The sequence below is a fragment of the Sus scrofa genome, chromosome 1, assembly GCF_054392235.1.
Source record: "Sus scrofa isolate SSC_HxYL_T2T_F1_AM1 chromosome 1, Sscrofa_HxYL_maternal_Yorkshire_Landrace_v2.0, whole genome shotgun sequence".
Lineage (NCBI taxonomy): Eukaryota > Metazoa > Chordata > Mammalia > Artiodactyla > Suidae > Sus > Sus scrofa.
Genome location: NC_139383.1, coordinates 2,039,405 through 2,061,330, shown reverse-complemented (window position 1 = coordinate 2,061,330; position 21,926 = coordinate 2,039,405). Strand labels below are relative to the sequence as shown.

Sequence of the window (21,926 nt, the reverse complement as noted above, 5' to 3'; positions counted from 1 at the left end):
AGAGACTGGATCTAGTTCCCCGTGTAGGACCTCATGGCTTATCCCTCCTAAATGTCATCGTTTGATTTGGGTTATCTGTAGCTCAGCTCAATGCTGCAGGGGCAGGTTAGAGCACAAGAGGGGAGAACTGCTCCTCCCTCGAGGCTGCTCGGCCAACCGCTGCCAGGAGAGGTGGCTTCGAACTGTGCCATTATTATCTCCATGGCTCTGGGGTTGGCTGGTGCAGGAGGGGCCGTCACAGTCAGAGGGTGGCTGTCTCGAGTGATCTGAAGGCCCCCGGGGCTGGCCGAGGGTCCTGGGGCGCCCGGTCTCCACCACGCTGTCCACATGTGGCCTCTCCATGCGGCCCGGGCTTCTCGGCCCAGCCCGGAGGCTGGTTCCAGAGGACGCGTGGCCCAACGGGGAGCCGCGAGGCTCCTGGGACCAGCCTCTGAGCTCCCAGATTGTCGCTTCCACCATATTCTGCCGATTAAACACGTCAGCAGGGCCACTCCGGACCCAGAAGAGGGCGATCAGTTTTGCCTCTTGACAGGTGGGCAGCAGGCTCACTTTGGAAGTTCAGCAGTTGAAGCTGGCCCTCTCTGGTGATCCCCTGTCACAAGAGGTGACCATCTCATTAAGACACCGTAACACCGAGGTCAGCTGCGTCCACTGGCCGGGTCTCGGTGAGCCTGACTCTCTGAGCACCAGAACAAGCCTCCAGCGCGTTCCTCAGAGACACTGCAGACTGTCACCGCACAGGCCTGCCCAGCGGCTGGCAAACATCAGATGCGGGCGTTGGGAATGAGCGAGGCCCCCGTCCACCGAAACACTGGAGGCCGTCAGGTTTATTCCCCGCACATCCATCGGCAGACACTGGCCGCCTGCGTCTCAGGCGTCTTTGCAAATTATCTACAGTTGAAACTATGTTAAATCCTTCAAGGAACCCTCAGTGTGGACTGTGGAAAAGTCAATTTGATTGAAAAACTTTCTTTTCCAAAGAGTTGCCTAAAGTCACTTTAATTTTTATAATTAAAAATATGTTCGTGATCTGGAGTTCCTTTTGTGGCTCAGCAGGCTCTGAATGCAATTAGTATCCATGAGGACGTAGGTTCGATCCCTAGCCCCGATCAGTGGGTTAAGGGTCCGGCATTGCCATGAGCTGTGGTGTAGGTCGCAGAGGTGGCTCGGATCCCACGTTGCTGTGGCTGAGGTGTAGGCTGGCAGGTGTGGTTCTGATTCGACCCTTAGCCTGGGAACTGCCATATGCTGCGGGTGTGGCTATTAAAAAAGAAAAAACAAAGCCCCAACCTCCTTCCTCCTTCTCAGGGAACGGGTCTGTGTTCTCCGTGTGTCCGCGTGGCCGAGACCCCCTCCCTCCCGACACTCCGCAGGCCCTGCGGTGGGGGCTCTGCCTCCGGAGGCCCCGAGGGGTCCCAGCTTAGAGTGACAGTCCTGGGAGGCTCAGGACGCCACAGAACTCTCACGATCAGGTGGCCACCAAGGTTGAGCCCTTCCTGTGGCTGTGATAGGCACTACTAGGCCGTCCCTGGACTTGGTTCTGAATGAACTTTTCACACTTGCCGTCAAACTTTCAGACCGGAAACGGTACAAAGGGCATAAGCGTCCGCTGCGCCTCGCTTTGGCTCCCCCACGACGCCACGCGGATGGGCAGCCGCAGCTTAGGTCTGAGGAAGACTAAACAGGGGTGAGACCGCACAGGATCTTCAACAGAGAGCACTTCTCGAGAGGAGAAACGAGAGGCAGCCGAGCTCCCCCAGGAAGGCCTGTCACTGGGCTTTCGCTCTGGAACATCAGGCAAACGAGCGGCAGGTCCCACGGAGGCGCAGCCACGGGCACGGGATGGAGGAGGCCCAGGGCTGGAGCTGGCCCGAGGCCTCTGCGGATTCACTGCCCTCTGGGGCAGAGACGGTCACCCCTGGGTGGGGCCTCTCCCCCTCGGGCATCTGCACCCTCCTGACGGGTGGTCTCACACCCACGCGGAAGCCCGTAGTTCCAGAAGAGGAGCCGTGGTCCAGCCTCTCGGTGAGGCCACGTAGCGTTTCTCAGTGGGCTGAATTCTACTCACTGCCGGGTCTTTCATCCTCAGCAGAAGCAGGTCTGTTTCCTGTTTCAGGCAGGCCAGGTCCAGCGTGATAATTAGCTCTGAAAGTGGTGCCTTCCCACCTTCCTGCTAAACAAGACCCTCGGGGGGTGTTAGAGGGGTCGGCTAGAGAAGAGGTCGGAGTGGGGGACGCGCTGTTCCCAGATCCCCAGGCCGCCGTTTCTTCCTCTGCCAGGAGCCTGGGCCCCGGGAGGCAGCCCTTCCAGCGGCTTCCACCCACCGCGAGGACCAGGCCCTCGGCAGAGGTGCTGGAGGTGGGGCGCGGGTGCTGGCGACGGGCAGCGGCAGGAGGCAGAAAGCCCGAGTTCCCTTTCTCTCCACCCGGGGATCGGGGGTCTGGGTCAGGGACAGGGAGGGACATCGCACGGAGGGCGCTTTTCAGCCAGAGGCGCGGATGGGGTAGCCCGTGTCAACGGAGAGTCTTCAACTCCATCGAGGAAAACAGCTCAGGGCTTGGAAAAGAGGGGTGTCACTCGAGATTCCTGTGAGGGAGGGGCTGTTGGGAGGGGACCTTGTGGCGCTAAGATCTGCAAGCATCTCGAAATCAAACAGAAAAGGGCTTTTCCTGTATAGGGTGGTGGAAGGAGACAGAGATGAGCCGGAAGCTTTGCAGGGAGGCCCCCCCTCCCCTGATGGCGGGAAAAAGGGTCCCTCTGTGCTTGGCCCATTGCCACGAGGCGCTGACAGGGGGCCGGGTTCCTGGATTCAGAGCCGCTCAGGCCTGGGGACCAGCGGGGTTCGGAGAGCAGAGATCCCTGGGCCCCGTTTCGTCCTGACAGAGCAGAGGGCGGGCCATGGGCGGTGTGAACGGGCTCAGCTCAGGAGGAGAAGGAGGCTGGGGGAGGCAGCTTGTGAGTCAGCCGAGCCTGCGTTTGGTGGACCTTTGCGGTAAAACCGGACTGTGCGTCTTTTACGGAGCCACTTCCCGAGGCTGGAACACCACCGCACCCTGTGGAGGTGCCCGCCTTGGTGATTCCAGAATGCCTTTTCCTTGCCTTTCCTGCTATTTTTTTGGGAACCACTTGTACCTAAAAATGAGTTCCCCCCATGAACCACCCATGGCTCTTCCCACCAGTAATGGCTTTATCTAGTGACAGGGCGCTGGTCCGATTTGTCACCTGCCATCTCATAAAGATCACATGCCCAGCTTTTCGGGTCTCGTCCTTTGTTTTATTGAGGTGTAGTTGACATATTATTTATGTTGGTTTCAGGTGTACAACCTGATGAGCGGCTCTTTCCTTGTGAAATGATTTTCCCAGGGGGTCTAGTTAACACCCGTCACCACACAGAGTGTTTTGACCCCAGTGGTACCATCATAGGACTTACGTGCTTTATCCCCACTCCAGACAAGCGTTTCTTGAGCACCTACCCCACTCCGGGCACCGTCCTAGTGGCGCCATGTGGCGTGGAGCCTGTCATCTCTGGTGCCGCGCAGGCTGCCCCATCCCAGTCCTTTCTGTAGAGGAGGGAGTGTGTGTGCAGAGAGTCAGCAGCTGCCGGTGGCGGTGCCCAGCTTTTGGGGAGAAGCCAGGCTGGGGGCCTCCAGAGGCTGCGTCCCTAACCACGGTGCCACACGGCCTTTTCTGAAGGCGTCCAGATCATCGCAGGCAGCCTGCAAAGGGCTCCCAGAGGCCACTGACTCGGAGGAGTGAGTGTTTGAGCCCAAACCCATGCCCGTGCCTTGAAAAGCAAACCAGCACCGTTCTTCTGGGAGGCAGTGGCGCGGGGGGCGGGGGGAGCGCCTCGGCCCCCCCTTCTCAGGCTCCGGGCGTCATCAGATGATTTTATAACCTACAGGATGTAGATGATTAACCATCTGTATTTGGGCAAATAGGCGTTCCTCCTGCATAGGAAGTGGTAATTCAGCAAATCTGCTTTTGGCTAATTCTGGCCTCTCGCTGCCTTTTTCTTAATGGCCACGAGAAGCCGCGTCTTGTTCAGAGGAGCACGCCGGTGATGTGGGTGTCCCGGGCCTCACGCGGGGTGTGGGACGGAGCTGCACTCTGGACTCCGGCGTTTCTCCAGGTGAGCCTGGCTACGCCCCCTCCACTCCTGTCAAAACGTCTTTTCTCCTCGGATACCCGCCTCTGAGGAATAACACACACCCAGATGCTTTTCTCTTAAGCATTCCAGAACGCGGGCATTTTGTCTGGGTTTACACTTCGTAAAACAGCCTCACGTCCACAGTACTGGGTCCTTACAGTCTGGGGACTAGAACTACGTTTTCAAGAGGCTCGTTTTCCCTCAAAATGTGCAGTAAGTGATTTCATTCTGATTGTCCCTGTCTTGGAGCCTGGGGCTGGTTGGGGCATTCCTTCGCAGGGTGAGCATCCACGAGGCATCGGTCTGGACAGAAAGACAGTCCTTTGTTTAACTACGTACGCAAGGCCTTTGAAAAGCTAAACCTGAGCTAAGATGTGTTTGGAGGTGATGCAAAGAGGGACTTACTCAATGAAAGGCTGTAAGGGAGCATCTCGAATGGCTGGGCACCGAGCAAGAGGGAGCTGGCGAGGCAGTCATTGAAAAGACGTTGGCTGGGTGCAAATTTGCTTGAGACTCAGTAAAATACAGGGAAAGCTCTGATAATGGCTGCAAATGCCACAAACATTATGGAGTTTGTGTTTCATAAAAGGCTACATCATGATTTTTAAAGGCTTGGCCACAGATTTCCTCCAAAGCCTATGCCGTGGCAGAAAATAGACATTGTAGCAATCAATACTGTAAGGAAAGAAATGCCAGGTCTGAATGAATCACTAAGTCTTGAAATGATGAGAGAGATGAGATATAATTTCTGTAAATAAAAATGTAAAATCGAGCTTCCAAAGTGCAAAAAGAACCAAAAGAAAAAAGAAAGAAAAAAAAAAACCCCTATATACAAATCACTGGAAAAAACCTTCTGGCTTCTTTCTTAACCACTGTGTCAAAAGCAGAAGGAAGGCAGCACGGAGTTTCAGATGTTCATCTAAAAAAGGAGAAAACCCTGAGCGCCCGTGATTCAGACGAATTAAGAGAGCAGGCACTGAACCCGTACCTACCTTGGTAGAAGGTGAGATTCTGACAGCCAGAAGGGTTTAAAAAGAAGTATGTTGTTTAGGAGCTTGTGGGACTTTTGCAGTCCTTCTGTAAGACCCGCTGGAGACCAGATGAGTTAAGATGGGGAGTGAGAGCCTCACAGCCCTAGAGGAACTGCAGCCTTCTCATCTGAGCAATGGGTAGAAGTCCACCTTAACAGGTATTTGCGAAGTTCAAAGAGCTAAGAGATGTAGGGCAGTGATTGCAAAGCCCAGGATGTAATTAGAACTGAATTTAAAGCCTGCACCCCCCACCCTCCATGCAAACACACACACACATGCAATGCATACACCTGCATGTAATATATATACATAGGTCTCTAGTCACACACAACATATACACGCATGCATACACACATGTATGACACATGCATGCAATACATAACACGGCATATATCCATATGCCTCTGCACAGAACATAACACGTGCACCTGTGTGTTTACATGCACACACGTATAGACGTGCAGATGTACACTCCACGTATGCACACACAGGTACACACACACACACACACACACACACTCTTCTTTAGTTCTTGTTTTCTAACTTGTGAGCTGTGGCTATTCGTGAAAATAAGCACAGATTTAAAATTGTCTGCTTTAATTTTAGGAAAACTATTATTCACTTGGTTTCAATCAAAGGTTTAATGGGGTTTTCCTTGCTGATAATATTTTGATCCCAGTATCAGTGTTTCTTGGGCAGAGCCTGCCTTGGCCAAACAGATGAATCGTTGCAGTTGGTCTGTCCCCACCCCTCTGATCTTTCTGCCACCCCCTCTCTCTCCTCCTGGGGCTCCTGCTTCCGTTTTGCTGCCACCTGCTCTTGGTCCCAGCGGAGAGCAGACCTGAGGGTTGTCCTCGGCCAGCGACGCCGGGAAGACACCTGCTGCTCAGGACCCATTTCCTTTCCCACCTGTGCCTGGTCCCCTGTGTGTGACGCTGGGCTTCCGAAGGCCTCAGAGTCCAAAGAAGTGGCTTCTGCGAAGTGGGGAAACCCAGGGGAGGCTCTGTCGGATCTGACTGGCGGCACAGGGCTTAGGGGACCCTGCTTGGCATGTCTGTGACCGTTTCCCAGCTCCCTGGGTCTGTGCTGATGTTTGGGACACGTGTAATTAGGGCTTCTTTTCATTTTGGAATGAAGTAGTCAGTGAGCTCTTAGTTTCTGAGATACATTTTTTTTTTGTCTTTTTGCTATTTCTTGGGCCGCTCCCACGGCATATGGAGGTTCCCAGGCTAGGGGTCTAATCAGAGCTGTAGCTGCCGGCCTACGCCAGAGCCACAGCAACGCAGGATCTGTGACCTACACCTCAGCTCATGGCAACGCCGGATCGTCAACCCACTGAGCAAGGGCAGGGATCGAACCCGCAACCTCACGGTTCCTAGTCGGATGTGTTCACCACTGCGCCATGACGGGGACTCCTGAGATACTTTCTTTGGCGGCATATTGTACCTGATTCAAAAAAGGTCCTGGGAAGTCACATTACTTCATTGCAATAAAAATGTAAATGAACACTTAAAATGTTATGTTAAAAATGTTACTCTAGTTAAATTTTCCTTAAAGCAACACTTCCTTTTTTGTGCGCGGTAGCGGAATCCTCCCAGTGTGACCATTGAAAGGCAGAGGCCATCACGTCCAACCTTGGAGTTTTAGCACTTTTACTGGTCATTTAAAAGAGTAATCTATTTTTATGATTTCAAACTGTAAATGCAGAAGTCACCTGAAGCTTCAGCTTATCAGGATGTGCCTCTAAAAAGGGAAGAAAAGCCAGTCAAAGACAGACTTTTAAAAAGAGGTGATTTATACGCCTGTGGACGATGAGAAGGGACTCTATTGGACGTTAGCGCAGGGCCTGCGTAATCTTTGCTCTGAGTTTCTGAGGGTGGAGATACCCCCCGTCGGAGGCGGCGTGAGGCCAGCCTGCTGCCTAAAGACGGAGGGTCCGCTTGCCTGGGCGACACCCTCCCCACACTCGCCCCGGAGGGCTGGGCCAGCACCGTGGCCAGATCTGCGCTGCTGGATGGGTGCCAAGAGCACCTGCAGGAAGGGAGGAAGGGCCAGCTTTTTCCAAAGAACTCTGACTCTGCAGGCTCTGTGGGTGAGCTGGCTGGGAAGAAAGCCTTACTCAGTAAGGCGCTGAACAGCCATCAGTGATAGACGTGGCCTAAACCTCCAAGAGGGGAGTTCCCGTAGGGCTCGGCAGGTTAAGAACCCAACACAGTGTCCATGAGGATGAGGTTTGATCCCCAGCCTCGCTCGGTGGGTTAAGGACCTGGTGTTGCTGTGAGCTGTGGCGTAGGTCGCAGATGCAGCTGGGATCCTCGTTGCTGTGGTTGTGGTGCAGGCGAACAGCTGCAGCTCCGATTCCACCCCTAGCCCGGGAAGCTCCACATGCTGCAGATGTGGCCGTAAAAAGGAAACAAATAAACATCCAGGAGGAGGAGCGGCAGGTGGCAGTGTCTCCAAAGCTGTTCAACCTCAGGACAATCTCCTCCTCCTCCCTCGCTCCCTCTCTCCCGCGCCCGTTCTGTGGACCCAGAGCACCGTCCAGGAACTGACTTTTAAATGCTGATCTGAATTCCAGGGATCTGGCCCCGTGATGCTGGATCCCTGAGGAAGCACAGCTCCCGCTCACGCACATGCCGTCGGGTGACGAGAGATGGCGTGAAGGAAAGAGGTGAATCACCCCAGCAGATGCCCCATAGCGCGTGAGATCTTTCCAGTGGCTCAACAGGTGCGGGCCGAGCACGAGGGACAGGAGGACACCCCGCCCCTGGAGAAACCCCAGACCGTCAGGCACAGCTCACTGGACAGGGTTTTGGTTTCAGACCAGTAGCAGGGGCTGTGGGCAGTACATGTGACAGCATTGTACCCAGGGCTCCCAGCTTGAACCGCTCGCCACCCAGTTAGAAGCTGCCTTTTCCTGGACTCCGTGCCTCCCATGGACGAGGTTCCAGCAGCGCCCAGACCCTGGGTCTCCCTGGGGGGACAAAGCCAGGCACACAGGTGTATTCTGCCTCCAGCAATTCAATGAGGGCACCCCGAGCAAGTGCTGGAGGCTGGTCCAGGTTCGTCCCCAGCTGGAGGGGGTGGGGGGTGGCACCTGCTTTAACCCGTTCCTCTCCAATGAGCTCATCTGCAGAGCCTCAGTCTCAGCAGGGCTGACCCACCTCACACCCACCTCATGCTGGGGGCTCACTGTGGGGCTGGACGGAGAGGTAGCTCGTGCGTTTCTTACTCAACTGCTCACGTTTTCTTGCTGAGGTTCAGCCAAAGCTGCTGATACCCTCTCCCCTTGCTGGACACGTTCTCAGCCTTTGGGGGGAGGCGGAAGCCTAGACCCTCTCACGGACGACCTTGTCGGTGGTTGACGGCCTCATTCTACGCGGCGTGTCGTCCTTTTGGGGGGAGCGACTCCGTTCTGACACAGAGGGTCTCCTCCAGGCTCCCGCCCACTTGGCTTCAGTCCCTCCCAGGTTTTCCTTCCGACTCCGAATGACTGTGTACGGTGGCCAGTGCAGGGGTGGTGGAACCACCACTCACCTGGTTCTGCACCTGAGGATTTGATGTCAAAGTTACACATCGAGAACTCCAGCAGACCCCGCTTACTGAGCGTGGTTTGAGTGCTCTCTCGCTGCCGTCACCAGGTGCCACAGATGTGGCCACTTGAGCCTCACGCACTTAGCATCTTCTGGATTTGTCGGTCCGAAGCCTGACCCAGTCTCCCTGGGCTGCAATCGGCGTGTTGGCAGGGCTGTGCTCCTTTCAGGGCATCCGTCCCTCTTCAGCTGTGCTGTGGCCAGAAGTTAGCTTTTTGCAGCTGTAGGACTGGGATCTGTCTTCGTGTGGGCCGTCAGCTGAGGCCAGTGTCCCCTTCTGGAGGACCCCCAATTGTTCGGTTCTGGGTCCCTTCTTCTGTCCCCAAAGGCGGCAACAATGGACCTTGTCCCTCTCATGCTTCGAATCTCTTCTTCCATCTCAGCTGGGAAAGCCGCTTCGCTTTTCAGGACCCATGACGCGCTGGGCCCGTCTGCATAACGCCGGGGTCACCGCCCCGTCTCAGGGTCTTCACCCTTGGTCCCGCCTTAGAGACCCCTTTGCCACGTAGTCACATGTTCATGTTTGGGGCCGTGATTCCGCTGCCTGGGTGCCAGCACTGTGGGTCCGTTACTAGGTAGGAGGCGGGAAACTCATCTAGACGAAAGGAACCTTAGGTGCTCAGGGGGCTATCTGACAGCCGTGCCTGCACACGGACTCGCAGTGATCGGATAAAACTCTTCAAATTTCCACGGCTGCTAAACTCTTACTCTACATCTGTGTGGTTGGCTATTCAAATCCAAGTGCAGGATCCTCTATTTTCCACTGAGTTTTTAGTGTTGGACTTGGCCTGTTTGACTCTGTCCAGGGTCTCTGCTCACTGAGTCTCTCACCAAATAGAATAATCCTAGTTTTACTTCCATCATCTTCAGGCCTGATGAGCTTGCCTCTTCTATTTTTGTCCCCAAGTTGATAAAAAAAATAGCAGGTAGCACAGGGTTGAGACAGAGGTGGGGCCAGGAGCGCCATGTGGGCAACACGCAAGGTACAAACCAGCGCCTCTGCGGTCACTCAGAGCCCTTCCGCCTCCTGGCCCCCATGAATTCCAGACTTAGCCCGAGTGTCTTCGAGGCCTTCCTGTACAGACTCCCATGTGCATCTGGCGGCCGTCACGCCCGCTCGGGCTGGGTGCTCAGCCTGCACCCAGGCTCTCCCGTGGTTCCGTCAGGGCACACGCCAGCATCGTGCTTCTCATCAGCACCCCTCAGCTGGGTGGGGGTGGTCTTCTCAGCACGTGAGCTCTGAGTGCTTGCCCTCTGCCCTCTGCTCCCCTGGGCTCCAGGCACCGGCACTGGGGCTGGGTGTCCCCACTCTGAGGGGCCCGTTTGGTACTAGGCCACCTGTGCCTATGATGCTTGGGGCCTGGAGGGACAAAGAGGTCCAGTAAGGGGCTGACGCCTGGGCAAGTCCTCATGAAGGCGGCCGAGTGTGTGAAAGACAGCTCTCAGCTGTGAAACCAAACTGAGTAAAACCGTGCTGCTTGGTGTGTCATATGCTTTACCTTCAAGGCCTGAAACTCTTCCCCAAAGGACAATTTAGAACACTGTCTGCTGGAGTCTCGTATCTTTTTAAAAAAATTATTCTTTTCCTTTATAGGTCATTACAAGATATTGAACAGAGTTCCCTGTGCTATACAGCAGGTCCGTGTGGATTATGTATTTTATATATGGTGGGGTGTATCTGCTAATCCCAAATCCCTAATTTACCCCCCTCTTCCCTTTGGGTAATCATTAGTTTGTTTTCTAAGTCTGTTCGTCTGTTTCTGTTTTGTAAATGAGTTCATTTGCATCATTGTTTATTAGATTCCACCCATTGAGGATATCATATAGTCTTTGTCGTTCTCTGTCTTTCTTGCTTCACTTAGTATGATCATTCCTAGGTCCATCCGCGTTGCTGCAAATGGCAGTATTTGTTCTTTTTTATGGCTGAGTAGTATTCCATTCTATATATGTACCATATCTTCTTTATCTATCCATCTCCACAGATTCTCTTAATACCAACCAGCTTTGTAGAAGTATTTGTACACCCATCAGCTGCAGATATGACTTAGGAAATATTTAAATTCCAAACAAAAGCAACGTACAGTTTAAGAATCAGTTGTGCTAAATGCATTTTATATGTGATTTACTGACCTCGAAATGAGATCAGGTGAGAATGGCGGTGATAAGGGGTTTGTCTGAGGAAGAAAAGGAGACTTCAAGTGAGATTGAGCATCTGAAATTCTGTTTCGAGTAGCTTCACTGTTGCTGACTTGTCGGTTCAGCAAGAGAAGGACAAAGGGCTGCCTGGGTTCGCCTGCATCTCCTCACCCGCTGGCAGAGGACACTCAGATCAGTAAAGAAAGTACAGAAATGTCTGCTTAAAACGTCTGACTGTTTTTACCCTCGTCATCTTCATAACACAAAGCCCACAAGCCCTTTCCCCAAAGAGCTGACGATTACTGCTCAGGGTCCAAGCTAATTTACTTGCGGAAAAAAAAAAAGCCGATTTGCATGTCGTGGGTGGCATAGATGCCAATCTCTCACCAACGCAACTTCCTTCAAAGAATTCACATGATTTTTGTGCTGACAAGGATGGTCTGGGCAGCTTGGGTCATTTCCAGTTACCGAGAGTGCCTGGCATGCCTGTAAACCTGGCGGCACTCCTCTGGTGGGCACGGGTGACTAACCAGAGTGCATGACGTTTGCCACACTCCAAGAGTGATGCAATACGATCCCGCGAAGATACAGGATTTACAGGCTTGGGTGTTGGGGATTTATCCTGCCATTCTAATCAGAAATAAGAGTAGGTGTTCCCATCGTGGCTCAGCAGAAACGAATCTGACTAGTATCCATAAGGATGCAGTTTCCATCCCTGGCCTCGCTCTGTGGGTTAGGGATCCTGCGTGGCCATGAGCTGTGGTGTAGGTCACAGATGCGGCTGGGATCAGGAGTTGCTGTGGCTGTGGTGTAGGCCGGCCACTGTAGCTCCGATTCCAACCCCTATCCTGGGAACCTCCATAAGCCACATGTGCAGCCCTAAGAAAGAAAGAAAGAGGAGTAAACCCCAGGAAATTAAAACAATATCCCATGAGTAGACACGAGTCAGACCCAACTGCTATGGTCTCCACTGGGAACGCCCTCCCAACGGGGCCTGAACAGCACTTCCTGCGGGTCCAGCCCCTCCAGGGACACTCACTCCCGAGCCTTCCCGTCACCAGAGGTAACCCCTGGCCTCTGTAATCTGCTCCCAGTGTCAGTGCTGCTGGGTTCATAGCGCTTGATCACCTGAGAGCTTCTCGAAGCCGGAGCTCCTGTCTCCATGTCCTCCTCCTCAGGAGACCTTGGCGGAGCCGAATCCAGTTTGAATTCCACGTTGTACATCGTGGTGTGGTTAGAAGTATGTTTCCCGACGTGCAGGCCCAGCCTGCGGGGTCCCCTCAGCCCGTGTTACCTGGGCCCCCTTCCCGCCAGGGTCAGCGCCCTCGGGGGCGGTGGGGGGGGAGGCTGACACCCCACCCAGCCCGCCCCTCCTGCCCTCCTGGTGCTGATCCCAACCCCTTCCCGGGCACGGCCCCCCAACCCTTCCCCTCCTCCTTGCGGCCTTCCTCCAGGAACCCCCACAGCCCTGCTCCGTCCTCAGTGTGGACCTGCCCCACACCCGCACATTTGTGTGAAACTTCGTGCAGCTTTTTTTTTTTTTTTTGGTCTTTTTAGGGCTGCACCTGCGGCAGGCATATGGAGGTTCCCAGGCTAAGGGCAGAATCGGAGCTGTAGCTGCCAGCCTACACCACAGCCACTGCAATGCGGGATCCGAGCCACATCTGTGACCTATACCCCAGCTCACGGCAACGCTGGATCCTTAACCCACTGAGCAAGGCCAGGGATCGAACCCACAACCTCATGGCTCCTCGTCGGATTCGTTTCTGCTGCGCCACGACGGGGAGCTCCCTGTGTGCAGCTATTTTCACTAGCTTTTTGAGGCATAATTTACCATGAAGGGTCAGCAATCTGAAGCACACGATGCAGTGGGTTTTGACAAGTCTCTGTCACCACAGGAAGGTCCCACGGGGCTCCCCACCCTCCCCCACTCCAGCTGGGCCCCTCTGCCCATCCCCCACCCAGACAATCGCTGCTTTGGTTTCTACTACCATCGTTTGCCTTTTCCAGAATTCCATCTAAACGGAACAGTGCAGTCCCGGTCTTATATGTTTGAACTCTTTACACAGAAGGACGCTCTTGAGATGCACACACATGGAGCGGCCCTCCGCAGCCCCCTTTTCCTGCCAGACTCTGTTCCGGGCCGTGGGTGGGTGCGATTTTCATAGGGCCCCTCACCAGCTGGTGGACACTGTGCTCCTTCCAGTTTGGGGCCTTAAAAATAAACCTTGGGGTACGAGTCTTTCGTTTTCATTCTCTCGGGTGAATGCGCAGGGGTCACTTGTGGTTCACGTGGTCAGTCTGTATCCACCTAGAAGTGACCCGAGACGTGTTCTCAGAACTTGCTCGCCACCCTGTCAGCAGCGCCGGGGCCCAGCTCAGCCACCCTCTTGTCTGCCTCTTTGATTCTGGCCAGTCTGGTGAGCATGAAATGATTTTTCATTGCAGTTTTAATTTGCATTTTCCCCAAAATTAATGACATCGAGTGCCTTATCTTTTTTTCTGTCTTCTTCTTCTTTTTCTTTTCTTTTTTTTTTTTTTTTTTTTGTTTTTTAGGGCCGAACCCACGGCATATGAAAGTTCCCAGGCTGGGGGCTGAATCCGAGCTACAGCTGCCGGGCTACACCACAGCCACAGCAATGCAGGATCTGAGCTGCGTCTGCGACCTACACCATAGCTCACGGCAACACCGGATTCTGGACCCATTGAGCGAGGCCAGGGATTGAACCCGCATCCTCAGGGTCAGGTTTGTTTGAACATGCACTAGTCAGATTTCTTTCTGCTGAGCCACCAGGGCAACTCCTCGAGTGCCCATCTTAGGCTTACTTTTTTTCTGTCTTCTCTGGTGAATTGACTTCAACTTTTGGCCTGATTCTTATTGAGTTGTTTGTCTTCTTGACGCTGAGGTGTAAGCGTTCCTGGAATATGCTGGCTGCAATCCATGGTCAGGTATCCGTTTACCTTTTTTCCCCATTCAATGGTCTTTTTGATTTTCTAGGATGTTTTTCAAAGAGCAGAAGTTGAAACTTCTGATCCATGAGCATTTATCAATTTTACTAGAGTTCAGGCCTTGTGCAGTTTACATAAGTGATCTCTTTCCATCACAAGGGCACGAAGATTTTCCCCTTTCCTTCTGGCCACGTTGTGGTTTAGCCCTCGCTCATGGATCTGCAATCTCTTTGGAGCTATTTTTGGCCGATGGTACGAGCTAAGGAGTCGTACCAGCTTTTCTTGGTGAGCATCCAGTCATTCTGGCACCATTTATTGAGACGGAATTACCTCGACCCTGTAGTGCGACATCCGTCTCTCGTCTGTTCCCTGGATTATCATCCACCCTCTTAACAGTGACACCCGGTCAGAACTCCTGCAGCTGCCGAGTTGGTCTTCGAATCAAGTCCCGCGAATCCTGCGGTCCTGTTCTCGCTTTCGAAGCTCTTTTGGCTCTTCCACCCCTTGAATTTCTACGTACATTTTAGATGTACCCCGTCAGTTTCCACAAAAACGGGCACCACAGTTCTCCTGTGGATTGTGTTTCGTCTGCCGATCAATTCGGAGAGAACTGACGTTTCAGCGAGACTGAATCGTTTACCCGAACAGGACGCAGCTCTGCACTGGTGTAGGTCAGATCACTGCTCTCAGCACGTGCTTTCTGGTTCTCAAGATGTGCATACATTTCGGTGCGTGTATTTATAAGTATTTCATTTCGTGTTTCCAGATCTATTATAATTTTTTTTCAGTTTCAATTTCCGGGTGTTGCTGGGGTAAAGCATTCCAATTGATGGGAGTATATGGACCTGTGCCAAATTCGGTGTTAATCTCAACTGGTGTGTTTTTCATTTTACATACTACGTATTTCATCTGTGGGATCTGGCTTTAGGTTTTTTTTTTTTTTTTTGTCTTTTTGCTTTTTCCAGAGCCGCTCCCGTGGCATATGGAGGTTCCCAGGCTAGGGGTCGAATCGGAGCTGTAGCCACAGGCCTACGCCACAGCCACAGCAGCACAGGATCCAAGCCACGTCTGCGACCCACACCACAGCTCACCGCAACGCCAGATCCTTTACCCACTGAGCAAGGCCAGGGACCGAACCCGCGACCTCATGGTTCCTAGTTGGATTTGTTAACCACTGCGCCACGACGGGAACTCCTGCCTTTAGGACTTTAAAAACATTTTTTTTTGTCTTTTTATAGGGCTGTGCTTGTCACATATGGATGTTCCCAGGCTAGGGGTCGAATTGGAGCTGTAGCCGCCTACACCACAGCCACAGCCACGCCAGATCCTTAACCCACTGAGCAAGACCAGGGATCGAACCCGTGTCCTCATGGATACGAGTGGGGTTCTGAATCCGCTGAGCCACAGTGGGAACTCCGTCTTTAGGTCTTTTTATCTCGCTCATGACAGTCTTCACAATGTGTCTGCGTTCCTCTATCTTCTTGAACGTGTGGAATATACATTCAGAGCAGCTGTTGGAGCATCTTTTTCTGCCAGTTCTATCATCTATTGTCATTTTTCTGTTTCTTTGGACAGATTATGGGTCAAGCGTTCCTGCTTTTTTTTTTTTTAGTGTCTGTGCCTTAGTGGATTTGAGCTGCTGTAACAAACTATTGCAGACGGAGCAGCTTAAACAGCAAGGATTTATTTTCCAGAGTCCTAGGGGTTGGGGAGTCCAGGGTCAAGGCTCCTGCAGGTCCAGGTCTGACGAGGGCCGGCTGCCTGTCTGGCTGTGTCCTCCTAGGCGGAGGGCAGAGCGGGAAGCACACTCTCCCAACTCATTTCACGAGGGCACCGATCCCATGTTTAGGGGAGGCCCCGCCTCCAAACGCCATCACTGGGGATTTGGCTTCAGCATGTGAATTGGGGGGCCTCATTTTATCTCTAGTGGTCTGGAAATCTTTGTTGGGGTGCCTGACATGATGAATTTTCTATGTTGAAGGATGAATTTTGCTGTATTTCTTTAAATAATTCTGGGCTTTGTTCTGGAATGCAGTTATATTGTTGGAATCAGATGCCTCGTGGAAGACTCATCTCTCGGCTTTGTTCCCGAGCAGCATTAGGTGGGATCCCCTGAGCCCCATCAGTCTGACGGTGGCCCCTCTGAGGGCCTGGGGACGTGGACGGTCGTGGCTGGTGCTGGCGCGCTGTCTGGGGAAGGGCCATTCCCAGCCGGGGGAGCCCTGAGAACCTCACTGCGCATGGGCTTCTTTGCCCTGGGGTGCACTTGGTCTCTGTTAATCCATCCTGGCCGGAAGCACAAATCATGAGGTCGTTGTTGTTTGGGGGATTTGGGGGGGCCACACCCGAAGCATATGGAAGTTCCCAGGCTAGGGGTTGAATCAGAGCTGCAGCTGCCGGCCTACGCCACAGCCACAGCAACACAGGATCCAAGGCACATCTGCGACCCACACCACCGTTCATGGCAACATCAGATCCTTAACCCACTGAGCGGGGCCAGGGATTGAACCCACGTCCTCATGGATACTAGTCGGGTTCGTAACCGACTGAGCCACGACGGGAAATCCCTTGAGGTCATGCTTTGATGGATGCACTAAATCTGACTGGTGTGTTTGCCTCCGCATCTGCTTCCACAGAAGCGCTGCCCCGTGCTTCCTCTGCACGCTCTCGTGCATGGCTGGAACACCCTGCCGGCAGACAGCTGTGAGAGTGCAGAGGGTGCCACGCCTCCCTCGGCTCTTGCGTCCAGAAGAGGGGCTGGCAGCAGCACAGACTCGGCCTCCAGGCCTCAGGGAAGGGGAGGGCTGAGGCCGCCTGACCTGTGAAGTCATACGGGAGCATCAAATGATACATGAAGCATGGCAGAAGGTCCTTCGGGAAGTTCCCATCGTGGCGCAGCAGAAACGAATCTGACTAGTATCCATGAGGATGTGGGTTTGATCCTTGGCCTCGCTCAGTGGGTTAAGGATCCAGTGTTGCCATGAACTGTGGTGTAGGTCACAGATGTGGCTCGGATCTGGTGTTGCTGTGGTTGTGGCGTAGGCTGGTGGCTACAGCTCTGATTCAACCCCTAGCTGGGGAACCTTCACATGCCGTGGGTGTGACCCTAAAAAAAAGACAAAAAAAAAGTCCTTCGGGGTGAACTTTGACCCCACGTGCAGGCTGACTGGGCACGGCTCGACCGCTTAGGGGCAAGTTTCACCTTCTCCTCTGTGCGTCTGAGCCCGCCTCCCTGCTGTTCCTCCCTCTTCCCGACCTTGCCTGGCATGTGGTGGCAGTGGAGCTGAAGGACAGGAAGCAGTCACATGCCCCCGAGAGTCGGAGCTCCAGGTTGGGCTCTCGTCGGGGGCGGGGCTGGGTTACAAGGCGGGCGAGAGGACACGGAGGGAGGGAGAGCCCGGGAGGAGCAGACTCCTCTCCTGCCCGGTTTGCTTCAAGTGGCGGCTTTCGGGTCCTCCTGCTGAGACTCCAGCTCCATCCTTAACGGGTCCCAGTGAACTTCTTGAGTCTGGACCCCCGCGTCACCCGGCTTGGCATTCCCAGCACTTCATTGCTCCGTAAAGGCTGGTTGTAGCCATCGGGCTGCCGGGCCAGGCCGGTCACACTGTCCCACAAACACGCGATGCCTGGTCTTCCTTTTCAGCCGGAGCGGTCACCTGCAGGTCACCTGTCCTCCAGGGCCCCAGAGTGGGCCTGTCCCAGAGCTTCCCTAGCCATGCTGGCCTCAACCCTCCTTCCTAAACTCTGGTTTCTGAGGGTTGTGATGTTTGCCCCAGCAGCGCGCTGGCTGTCAGCTCGGGTGTACACAGCACATGTCTGCGGCTATGAAGGATTCACACACACACACTTTAATATTATATGTAACATGCTCAGGCTGCATTATAAGCATCCCAGACTGCGCATCTCTGAGTCGGGTTCAGTGGAATCTCGCTGAACATAATGACGTTGAATTTGGCAAGAAGACGTCTGCGCAGATCAGACCTGTGGGTTTGCAGACGTCACTCTTCTTCATGCGCTGGATCGGAGGTGAGCAGGTCGCAGCCCAGGGCCCCAGGCCGGGTCAGCCCGTTCACGGGTGTAGCTGTCCGTAGCCGCAGGACGGGTCCGGTGTACCGGCAGGCCTGAGCGGCTGCCTCGGAGACGCTGACCTGCAGATCCTGCACCATTTCGCACCCTGCCCTTGGACGAAGAGGCTGCCGAGACCTGTTCTGAAGGAACACTGCCGTGTGCAACAGCACAACGTGCGCGGCTTGTGCCGCAGGGGGGCGGCGTCCAGTTTCCTTCTCTCGCTGGCCCTCTGCGGATCCTTCCCTCGCGGACCCTTCACTGCGCAGCTACTTAAACGCATCTGGCCTTCTCTCTCCGCAGATTCCTCCTCTCCGGCCGTCTCTGCTGTGAGTCAGAGGGGCTGACCGCCCACCCCCTTTGCCAGGCTCGCGCTTTCTGCCCAGCTCGAGTCCCACCATGACAGCGGTGAGCGTCTCCTGTTTTCTTGTGGCTGGGAGCATACTTGTGGCCTCGGAACGGACCCCGCAGCTACCTCTGTCTTTGTTTACTCCCCAGGAACCAATGAACTCCACGGGCGTCTACGATGCCAGCGAGGATTACTTCGCGTCGGTGAACAGCTCGGATTACTTACTGGACGACGAGAGCTTCCTGTGCTCCCTGCAGGAGGTCCGGAAGTTCTCCGTGCTGTTTGTGCCGCTCGCTTACTCCTTGATATGCGTCTCGGGCCTCCTGGGCAACGTGCTGGTGGTGGTCACCTTCGCTTTCTACAAGAAAGCCAAGTCCATGACGGACGTGTACCTCCTGAACATGGCCGTGGCGGACATCCTCTTCGTGCTGACGCTCCCGTTCTGGGCCGTCCACCACGCCACCGGGGAGTGGATTTTCAGCAACGCCATGTGCAAGCTGGCGCGGGGCATCTACGCCGTCAACTTCAACTGCGGGATGCTGCTCTTGACCTGCATCAGCCTGGACCGCTACATCGCCATCGTGCAGGCCACCAAGTCCTTCCGGCTCCGCTCCAGGACCTTAGCGCACCACAAAGCCATCTGCCTCGCCGTGTGGACCGTGTCCATCCTCATCTCCAGCTCCACCTTCACCTTCAACCAGAAGTACAAGCTGCAGGGCAGCGACGTGTGCGAGCCCCGGTACCACAGCGTCGCGGAGCCGCTGCGGTGGAAGCTGCTCGTGCTGGGGCTTCAGCTGCTCTTCGGCTTCTTCATCCCCCTGGTGTTCATGATATTTTGCTACATGTTCATCGTCAAGACCTTGGTGCAGGCCCAGAATTCCAAGAGGCACAAGGCCATCCGCGTGATCCTGGCGGTGGTGCTGGTGTTCCTGGCCTGCCAGATCCCCCACAACATGGTGCTGCTGGTGACGGCCGTCAACCTGGGCAGGACCGACCGGTCCTGCGGCAGCGAGAGGGCGCTGGGCTACGCCCGGAACATCACCGAGGTCCTGGCGTTCCTGCACTGCTGCCTCAACCCGGTGCTCTACGCCTTCATCGGGCAGAAGTTCCGGAGCTACTTTCTGAAGATCATGAAAGACCTGTGGTGTGTGCGGCGGAAGCAGAAGGCGCCGGGCTTCTCCTGCTCCCGGCTGCACTCGGAGACCTTCACCTCCCGGCAGAACAGCGAGACCCCGGACAACGACAATCCGTCCTCCTTCACCATGTGACGGCGGAGGCGCGGTGCACCTGCGAGCAGGTGAGACCAGAGCGCGGGGAGCGTGGACGGGACGCACCGAGCAAAGGTCTTTTCCCGCAGGGTCGGGTCCGCGCGCGCCCCCACCTGCCGCCGCCTCCAGACTCGCTCCAGCGGGGACGCCCTGGGACCCGGTCCCTGCCAGCTGGCTTGCCACCGAGCAGGCTTTGGGAAGCGCCGGATGAAAACGGATGGCTTACACATGTGACCGCTTTCGGGAATATGCATGAAGCAACCCTGGACCCAATTTTTTCTGGTCATTGCAAAAACGTCCATGGCTTAAAAAATCAAAATGGGGGGGAAAAAAAGCCCTCACACAGAACTCATTTTAGGGAGGAAGGTCATTTTCCGCATCGCCGAGGTCACAGTCAGCGACCGCCCGCAGCGCGATGCTCTGGTTTGAGCTTTATCTCCGTGTCCTGGGAGGCGCCACAAGCCCGGGATGCTGAAAAGGCAGAAGGAAAACCAGCTGAAGGACAGAAGAGGCGGCTGCGTCGGTGGCAGCGATGCTTGGCCGGACCGAGGATCAGGCAGCGGAGCTGGTAACGGGCAAGCAGGAAGGGTCCTCCGTGAGCGGTGAAGCTCCTCCCAACGTCCCCCAGACCGCATCCCTTCAGCAGGCAGAAGGGGCTTAATAAAAAACGACCCATGAAATCGGAGCTTAGAGCGCAATTTAAGGTGTCAGATGTTTTAAAATAAAAAAATAAATAGAATACTTAAAAAGGGGGGGGGGTGCCTTTCCGCAGACAATAATGAAAGAACCTTTGTTCATTTCCACACTGGCCCCGAAGAAGGGTGCGTGGAAGGGACTCTGCTCCTGGTCGCTGCAGATTAGCTGGCGGGCAGCTGGGACCACGCTGGCTTCCACTGCGGGAAAAAGGCTTTATCTTAGAGTCTGAGGTTAACTGTGGACTCAGATTTGATCAACTCTCCTCAACTTCAACGGGAGTTTATAGAACTCAAGTTTTGAAAGGGCTTTGTAAATAGACGAACCTAAGTGGGAAAGCATCAGCGCATCTTACAGAAATGTAAATGCACATAAAGGTCCTGACACGCAATGCGAAAGTGCCTGTGTGCTTGACTGGCACCAGTGTTCTATCTGGAACTATCTGTTCTATCAGTGTTTCTGTTGTCCTTGTAAGATTCAACCACATCTCCATGTGGAATTCAACGTGTCTCTTAAGAGCCAATGTCTGTATTTTAAAAACATGGTTTTGGCTTAGCAAAATCAAAAAACTGCTTGGGGTCTAGGGGTTAGAACTTGGTGCTTTCACTGCTGCAGTTCAGCTTCAAACCCTGGTCTGGGAACGGAGATCACACACGGAGCCGCTGCAGCCCTGGCCAAATAATAATAATTGTAATAACAAAAACCCTGGGTCGTGTGTGAAATAGCCATTGTCCTCTATGCTCAGGGATCCGACTGCGAGGTCACGATGCTCCAGGGTCCCACATCCTTTAAATCTGTGAGCATTTGACTCCAGAAATCAAAGCAGAGGTGGTGTGACTCAGACGCTTCTTTTTTTATTTTCATTTTTTCTTTGCAGGGCCACACCTGCAGCATATGGAAGTCCCCAGACTAGGGGTCGAATCAGAGCTGCAGCTGCCAGCCTACACCACAGCCACAGCAACGCCAGATCCGAGCTGCATCTGTGGCCAACACCACAGCTCATGATAGATCCTTAACCCACTGAGCGAGGCCAGGGATCGAACCCACATCCTCATGGATACTAGTTGGGTTCTTAACCCGCTGAGCCACGATGGGGACTCTCTCAGATGTTTCTTTTGATGGGATCAGAGTACGGATGTGATCTGCGAAAGTAAGGGTGTGTTTCTAAACCGGCACGGAAGGATCCAGAAGGCACAGCTGGAAACGATCTCTTGTGTGTCTCCGTCTCCAGATGAGCGAAGCTGGCATCTTTACGCAGTTGCCCTTTCCACACCTCAGCCGTGATGAATAAAGATGTTCCTAAAATGTGCTGCACACTCTATTTCTTTCCATGACATTTTTTTCTTGCTGCCTTGGGCGTCAGAACAGGTACAGTGACAGCCACACAGGCAGACACACCGCCTCCCCAGAGCACTGGAGCTACCAGGGACTCTGCTCCTCCATTAAAGGGCTCTGGACTGTTCCCTAATGGTCCCGTGTCTCCTTTTCACCCATTTCCCATATCTTCTCTTGCTGTCAGGCTCCAGCTGGACCTGAAAAAGTGTGCCTTTAGTCTTTGCAAACATTGTTCTTCTGTGAGTGGGGAATCAGCTGCCTGCCTTTGCCAGAACTGTGTGTTAACAGGGACAGCGTGCTAGTGGTTGCCAGGCTGCTTTTATTACATTAATAATGGGTGCACACATATATTTATGGCAG

At 54.1% G+C, this 21,926-nt stretch overlaps 1 protein-coding gene across 4 annotated transcripts in view; it reads left to right on the top strand.

Moving 5' to 3' along the window:
• Positions 1 to 21,536, top strand: part of CCR6 (C-C motif chemokine receptor 6) — a 29,794-nt gene extending 8,258 nt beyond the window's left edge. The window contains exons 1-3 of one of the 4 annotated variants that reach the window (XM_021086056.2): positions 3,954 to 4,129; positions 18,225 to 18,329; positions 18,420 to 21,536. In XM_021086056.2, coding sequence (XP_020941715.2) covers positions 18,321 to 18,329; positions 18,420 to 19,538 — 1,128 coding nt within the window. In that variant the 5' untranslated portion in view covers positions 3,954 to 4,129; positions 18,225 to 18,320 and the 3' untranslated portion in view covers positions 19,539 to 21,536. Of the gene's footprint in view, positions 1 to 3,953; positions 4,130 to 5,030; positions 5,337 to 18,224; positions 18,330 to 18,419 lie in introns of those variants that run through there. The other 3 variants (XM_085021634.1, XM_085021625.1, XM_085021622.1) reach the window with 3 other exon arrangements.
• The last annotated feature ends 390 nt before the right edge of the window (positions 21,537 to 21,926 follow it).